We start from the raw sequence: 8,060 nt of genomic DNA on the forward strand, positions 1-8,060 counted from the left end.
ATGAAGAAAGCACCAATCAGTGTCAGTGGTGTAATCTCAAACAACCAATCACAAGTGGTTCACTAGTGCAGGAGACCATCATCTTCATAATGCCCTATTTGCACCAGCTTTCACAGGCTAATATGTATCTGTTTCCCGGTCTGTATCTGTTCACAATTGCACAAACACATCCATAGTGTACTGGGAGTAGTACTCACTTGACATTAACCCCGTTGTTTGTAGGCTAGGAATAAGACTATTAATATTTACCTATGGACCATATGAGCAAGCATTATCCACAAGAAATGTCTGAGATGCTTTTAGTAAGCTTTTGAATAAAGTAGAAGGGTAGCAAGCCACAGATGGAGAGCAAGGCTGTCTGAATGCAAACTTAAAGTATTAGTTACGTCAGGAAGCAATTGGTATATTTTTATTTAATTGTTATATTTGTGGAGTTGCAAATTGTTTTATAAGCAGATTTCCGTATTGTGCAATATACACTATCAGCCTCTGAATTTCTTTTTAAAAAGCAAAAACGTCAGTGAACCGTGATGCAGTGAAATTACCTTGTGGCATCATGTTTCACTCATTGGTTCATTTCTAAAAAGCAAAAAGAAGAATGAATTAATTAAGTGAAATATCATCACATTTCATTTTCACATTCATCAGACTTTTTTAATTGTGACAAATGAAGAGATTTGAATCTGACAAATGATGAGATTTGAATCTGACAAATGATGAGATTTGAATCTGACAAATGATGATGTTTAGTGTAATTCTAATGTTTGACTCTCTTGATCCATTGATTCTTTGTATACAATATGTCCATGGCTGTGCACTATGTATTCAATGTATCACCACCCATTAAGCCAACTGTAAGTGATACATGTACAGTATATACTTACTGTACAATATTAATCTTAATAAACTTCTATTACAAAACATTTCTTATTATTATTATTTGCATACATTAAATTACATTGTCTGTCATACAAAATCGAAATTTGTGGGAATCGTACATTTGAATATTCTTATATATGTGAATTGTTCAGTACTTTTTTCATTATATTATTTACTATAAAATCATATCAATTTACCAAGAACACAAAAAAGTTGATCTTGATCAATTCCATTAATGCCAATAGAACTGCAATACAATTACTGGTGAATTCTTGCAGTAAAAATAGCCAATTTGAGTCCTGTTTTTGTGTGCAAAACCTTCACAAGTTGCATTTTCTAAACTGTTATGTTTTGTTTGTGATAAGCAATTTAAAATTCAGTAATGGCACTCTACTTCAAAAGTAGGTATGCGTTCAAATGGTTATATATTTTGTTATTGTAATTAATCTAGGGAAAACAGAATATTGCTACTATACACATGCCAGTATAATAGTCCTGCTTTGTAATTGGTTTGCAATGTATCATTTTATACATTTCCCATATGGAAATAATGTATATTGCACTTTGCAGAAAATGTACACTTTGCAGAAAGCAGGACGAGGTTACATGTGACTTACCTATCTAATCATAGTATCTATTTTCCTCCAGATCTTCCACTGCAGATGAGCCTCAGCAAACAAATTCAATGGAAGATAACCCATATGATTATAGGAAACTGCTTCGAAAAACATCTCAGCGTGATCGCCTTATGCATCATTTTTAACTTTATTAATATCATTATCATTTTTATTACTGTAATTGTTTGAGTTGTTTGGGTAGGTGATGCTTTATTTTAATACATAACAAACAGCTAGTTGTTAGATTGTTCCCAAGTGTTTTAGCTATAACTATGCAAAAATATGTTTATACAGTGCATTATTTATAAAGGCGTCCAACATTTTTAAATACATGTATTTTGCAGATTTGATATTTTATATGGATGGCGCTCTGTCCATTCATACCATAGATTCCACTTGTCGGTTAACCACCTGTATTGATAAAAAATCAATCTTTATATCCAATGTTTGCCTTCTCCACCACTGCTGTCCTTTTCTGCCAGTTGTCATTGATTGCAGAGTGCAATTGATCAAATGGAGACAGCAACACTGTAAATATGTAAAAAGCAACATGTCTCTAGCATTTTTTGGAAGAGTATAGAGGACCTTGCATCACAGCATTTGTCCAGGTGTAAATTTACGCCCTTTAGCTCAATTTGCTCCTAACTGTAAATGAGTCCCATACTTGTCAAATTTGTTAAATACATCAATGCTTTCTGTGAGAATAAGAGGGTCACCTTAACAATATCTCCCAACATGATCTCCTCTGGAATGTGGACAAGGTCGGGTAGTGGTCACGCCACATGGGACTTGGCCATGTAAAGTTTTGGTGTATCATATCCCCTGGGGCTTGCCTAGTGCTTCATAACCACTAGGCCACCCACAACACCTCCGCTAAGAACACCCTTGATTTGCTATGCACACCAAAACCAGGTGGACGCAGAACCTGCTCACCGTTATGGTGTCTCAGTATTTTCTTTTTTGCTCTGAAAGCCAAGCACAAGATAAAGTAATCACAAATATAGATACAAAAACGGTGCTATGCTCAATATTTTGGATAAAGTCCATCACAGCTATTATTCTTCACACTTCCTAATATACGTGCGGCTGCCAGTTTACTATGCCGGTTGGTAATTCTGGAGCTAATCTATAGATAAGAGAGTGGAATAGGACACTTAATAGTGTAGTCATTTCAGGGTATAGTCCCAGGAAGATAAGGGATAGTCATATTATATGCGTACCAGATTTAGAAATAGTTCAAGCACATCTATTTTGGTGGCAGGTCCACGTCCTTAGTGAGAGGAGCTCTACGGTATGTATTGGGAAAAAAAAAGGGGGATAGGGAACAACCCAAAATAGTGTATTATTATTATTGCAATATGGATGTGCGCACAATTCTCCACCAGCAGTGTGTAAGCGCACCAGATAAAAATAGGGTTTGCGCTTATCTGTATGTGTACTGGATTACTATACTATTAGGCGCCCTATTCCGCTCTCTTTTCTACAAGATAAAGTAAGTTTAGGGTTTTGAAGCATGGTATCCAGCAGTAAATCTGTTTACAGGCCTTACGTATAAAGAAACACTAAACCTAAAATACAAGTTGACATATATAAATAGCTATTAATAACATCCACATAAATATAGTTAAAGAATTCAGGGAGTTATCAGAACTTAGGATATGTAAGACAAAGTTCTGAACATGATAGGGGATATTTTTCTACTTAGAGCATAATGGTTCTCCAGTGGAATGATAATGCAGCCATCCTATTTAAGCAATCTTTAGCCAAAATGTTTGATAACAGAGAATAATAGTTTGTTCCGAACTGCACAACAAATGTAAATAGAACTTTAAAAATGTTACATTCTATCAAGCTATGGGAAGTTTTACATATATATACATATATATTTGTAAATATTATTAGCCTCTCTTTTTATAAAAGACAACTTGTAGATTAGGTTTCAAGGGACTTTAAGTACATTTTTTCTCCAATCTGTTAATTTTATGTCAATAAAATACCATTGGTGGGAGGTTCCTAACTATGGATCCAAACTTTATCAAGGTGCTCTGGGATGTTGTGTAAGACTGCCAATAATTAGATCATTGGTATCATCTCCTAAATACTGGTTCTAGTCAGTTTCCTGTTCGGATACGACTGTAACATAACAGACTCAGGAACCAAAGGAAAATTGGTGCCTACCAGTACCCTCTCAGTCTGTCTATTAACTTATTGATGCTAAGTCAGGTGTAGTGTTAGAATTATATGTTTTTTTTTGGCTGGGTGTAACTTTAGTACTGGGGAAGTGACCTGGATGTGTGGGTCACTTTCAAAATGTTGGCAGGAGAATCAGTAATTAGTTACCATTTTTGGCAGTATATTTCATTGAGTAGGGACTAATTTAAAAGAAATAACAACACCCAGTGTGAGGGTAGGGCGTATTGTGATGGATACTGAAAAATTCAATCCCTATATCACAATAATCCCCAACCACCACAGAGAAATGTTAATCACTTTCTTGTTAACCTGTATCCAAACAGCAAGTAATACACTGACACCAAAGCTAGTCACAAGTTCCCACCTACACTCATACATGACCCTCTCTCTTGTCTAGACACTACTTTCACATTAAAATGCAGTTTGCTAGTAAAAATATATACAATTGCAAATAACAATATGTTTACAAGGAATGACAAATGTTAAACAACTGTTCTGTATAAGTAGGCTCTCGTCATATACTTCACCTTCCCTTAATCTTTGATGCTTTTCAAGTCAGTTGTATTAGTGGTATAACTATTGCTGTGTCTAAGTTAAAGGTCTCTATGCAGTCCCTGTTATTGACAGCCAGTGGTGGTCTCTGTGCTTGGTTCTGGGACTGCTAATGTGCTGCTACATATATAGTACCAGTGCTCTGGTAGAAAGATGGAAATGTTTCATATTGTAAGATAGTGCAGACTGACTGCTTAGTGATTTCATTGTTAAGCCCTTTCTCAAGTCTGTTGTGTCTTCCTTACTACACAAGGCTCACAGTCAAATCATTTGTCCCATCCCTCTGTCCCTTTGGATGTCTGGCTGTTAAGGACAACATATGAGTAACATTCAGAGCTATTTCTAGGTAGGTGTGAGCAGGGCAATTACAATAAGTGCTGCAAACTAGGAGGATTCAGGATGCATTACTGTGCAATCTTCTATCTATTTTTTTTCCAATGATTGTTGCCACTTTTCTATTTTTGCACCTTCCTGTTGGATTTCAGATGTACTGTACAAACTTGTGGATAGTACAAAGGAATAGGACAATGAGAATAGAATAGGTGTAATAAGCAATTATTGCAATTGATAACTGTTAGTAAACACTAATATTTGAATGTAATGGTCCCACTGAATGTATTTTAATCTGTGTATACACAACAATACAATATAGCCATTTAGATAATGGGACTTAGGCATCAGGTGCCTGAATGCAGGAAAATAATTTCCCATATTTTCCTCGTGTAAAACATATCTTTCCAGTTAGGTACTGATAATGACCAGTCCGTGTCTCACAGTGATAACACCCCACAGCTAGTACTTACGCTCATATACTGAAAATTGATAAACCTTGGTTAAAACACAGTGTATGTTGGGTTTATTGTGAATTGCATTATATGTGCCTTCATAATACGTGCTGTTAACATTCTTGTGTTTACAGGTATTTTGTCAAATAACTGTTATGTAAAGCCTTGATTTCTAACAGTAGGAAAACACTTATCCAATATCATATAAATTAATGAAAATATGTAAAATATGTCGTACTTTAAATCCAATCCTGATAACCACAAGATTATTTTACTATTATCAAAAGTTGCAATGTTTAAATTGATGTTATTGCTAAAATGTGTACTGCGTTACAGCCTGTAGTGGTGTCACATAGCACTTAAAGGCTTATTTAATATTTGTTACCAAATTAAAACACAATTTTTTGTCTTATTTGTACATTGCTGGGGTTTTCTATTACGATGTTTGCAAGTTTTTTTCACAACTTTTTACAATCAGTTTTTGGTGGAAAATTTTAAAAGTAACCCCCACCCTACTTGACTCCCCTTAATTTAACCCTGGGGATCAGTTCCCTGGAACCCTCATACACAGGACAGTATGGTCATTTAAGAAATCAGAGCCCTTTGTCAATCCCACCTTTGCCTCCGATTATCACGTTGTAGTGGGCAGGCGCGGGCTGGCAAATTTAAGCCCGAGGGGCACACAGGTGGCCGCATCACGTGACACACGATGTGGCCACGTAATTGATGATGCGTGTCATGTGGTGCGGCCGCCTGTGCGCTGACGAGGCCGCATAGCATGTCATGTGATGCGGCCGAAGGTAAAATATAGGTAAAATTGCATCCGGGGAGTGGGGGGCGGCCCTAACAGCGGTTGGACTGAGCGGCCTGGGGGGCCGCTGCCCCCCTTCCCAGCTCGCCCCTGGTAATGGGTACCGCTATTCAGAGTCCCAGTACTAATTAATATTGGGCTCCGACTATTGAATCAACAGCCCAGAGCAACATGTCTAAAGTAAAAATCACCCAAATTTGCCAAAAATAAATTATTAATTGATCCCCTAAGCCAGTGTTTCCCAAACCAGTGCATGTTTTCCATATATTACTCTGTTGGAGAACAGGTGTATACATTACTGACTGACACACATTTTGAAAGATTCATAGTAATACTAATTATTTCACTTGTGACCTGGAAAACATGTACTGTTAGGGGTCCCTGAGAACTGCATTTGGGAAACACTGCCCTAAACTCTACATTCTATAAAAAAAAATATTATTTTTGATTCAGGCAGTTGGGGGCAGTTTTGCTCCTAAACACAATTAGTTAAAGCCTTTTAATGGGCGTGGGAAATGTATTGCCCATAGAAATGAATGGGAAAAGCTCAGCCAATCATAAGCAATGTTTACATGCTGGCAGCTTGCGACCAGCTAAGCAGGTACTGACATTTAGCTATAGTATTTAATTGCTTTGATGCTAACCCCATTGTTATCAATAGATAACAATGGGATTAGCATCAAAGCAATTAAATACTATTGTGAAACTGTTCCAAACTGCCTGGTCTGCCTGATGTCGCACCCTTACGTTTTGTCCCAGAATATTTAGTAATGCAGCAGTGTTTCCATTTCCCCCACAATAGATTCTTCAGTATCTACAGATTAGACACCTATTTTAAGTGGGAATAAAAAAAGTAATAAATGGCCAACTTGCCCCTCAGATCTTTTCACATGCCTCTTACATGCACATAAGATCTTCCCCCATGTTCATCATCGGAACTCTCCACATTCCCATTAGACCACCCTACATGCCAATCAGAACTCTCCACATGCCATCAAATTTCTCTACATTTCTCTACATCCTCTTACATGCCCATCAGCCTCCCCACATGTCATCATATCTTCCCACATGCCTCCCTATGTGCCATTTGACCACTCCACCTGTCATGAAATCTAACCACATGCCCCTTACATGCCCATCAGACCTCTCCACATGCCCCCTACATGCACTTCAGCCTCCCCACACGCCACCAGGACTCTGCACTTGTCATCAGTCCTCTCCATATGCCCTCCACAAATCCCCACTTACCCTTACCGCTGGAGCCAGAGGAGGCAGGGAGAGCACACTAGACTCTCCTTCCCCCTCTCCTCTGACTGATTGGATGAGCTTCTGATAACTCCCTGACCTCCCTGTGTTGTGCAGAGGTGGTCACGTGACGTAACGTGACGTGACGTGGAAGTCAGCATGGAAGTCTTCTCCGTGTCCATATTCAGACAAATATATAATATTAAATAACATCTACACTCTTTAAAATAACAACCACCATTTAAACCTTTGCATGACATCATTATTATTATTTTATTATTATTAATTTTTATTTATAGGGCGCCATCATCATAGAGTAGTATTGAAATTAATTGAATAGTGCGTCTAGTTTTATGACTGCCATCATATACATATATATATTATATAAAAATGTATGCAATTAAGTAAGACAATGCTTTACTAATGAAGCCACTGAACTAATACCATAGTATTACAGGCTTTCTGGGTGCAAAGACAAAATATATATTATATCATGAGAAATTGCGCTAAGAATATGTCCTTTAAAACCATAATTTAACCGTCATCATAAATTACCATATACAACTTAAAACTTTCTAAAGAAGTATCTCTGAATTGCTTTTAACTTTTAAACTGTTAAGTGAAGCATTGTATTATAATGAAATAAATGATCAGTTGTCAAACAAGATAAAGTCTTCCATCATGCAACAAAAAAAAACCTTTATGTCTGATTCATCAAGGCACACATATCTTGTGCAACGTACGTTTGTTTTAAAATGCAAGTAATTCGGCTCTGCGCACTACCGAATTCTACAAGGAACCGATCTCAAGCTGCATTGCTAGATGAATTCGATGTAGGTCTGCTTTGCTCTACTACAGAAGCAGGATATGTCCAATACCTATGTGGGTTATAAATTCGCAAAAGAAGACACAGAAGAAAATAAATATAGAATTAATGTCACATGTTAATACTATAGGCATTAAAAGTGGTCGAAGTGG

At 37.0% G+C, this 8,060-nt stretch overlaps 1 protein-coding gene across 1 annotated transcript in view; it reads left to right on the forward strand.

The window, feature by feature from the left end:
* MYO3A (myosin IIIA) overlaps positions 1 to 2,887 on the forward strand; it is a 159,429-nt gene extending 156,542 nt beyond the window's left edge. The window contains exon 35 of the mRNA XM_075211975.1: positions 1,528 to 2,887. Coding sequence (XP_075068076.1) covers positions 1,528 to 1,642 — 115 coding nt within the window. The 3' untranslated portion in view covers positions 1,643 to 2,887. The remainder of the gene's footprint in view (positions 1 to 1,527) is intronic.
* The last annotated feature ends 5,173 nt before the right edge of the window (positions 2,888 to 8,060 follow it).

Source organism: Mixophyes fleayi, chromosome 5 (assembly GCF_038048845.1).
Source record: "Mixophyes fleayi isolate aMixFle1 chromosome 5, aMixFle1.hap1, whole genome shotgun sequence".
NCBI classification, from domain to species: domain Eukaryota; kingdom Metazoa; phylum Chordata; class Amphibia; order Anura; family Limnodynastidae; genus Mixophyes; species Mixophyes fleayi.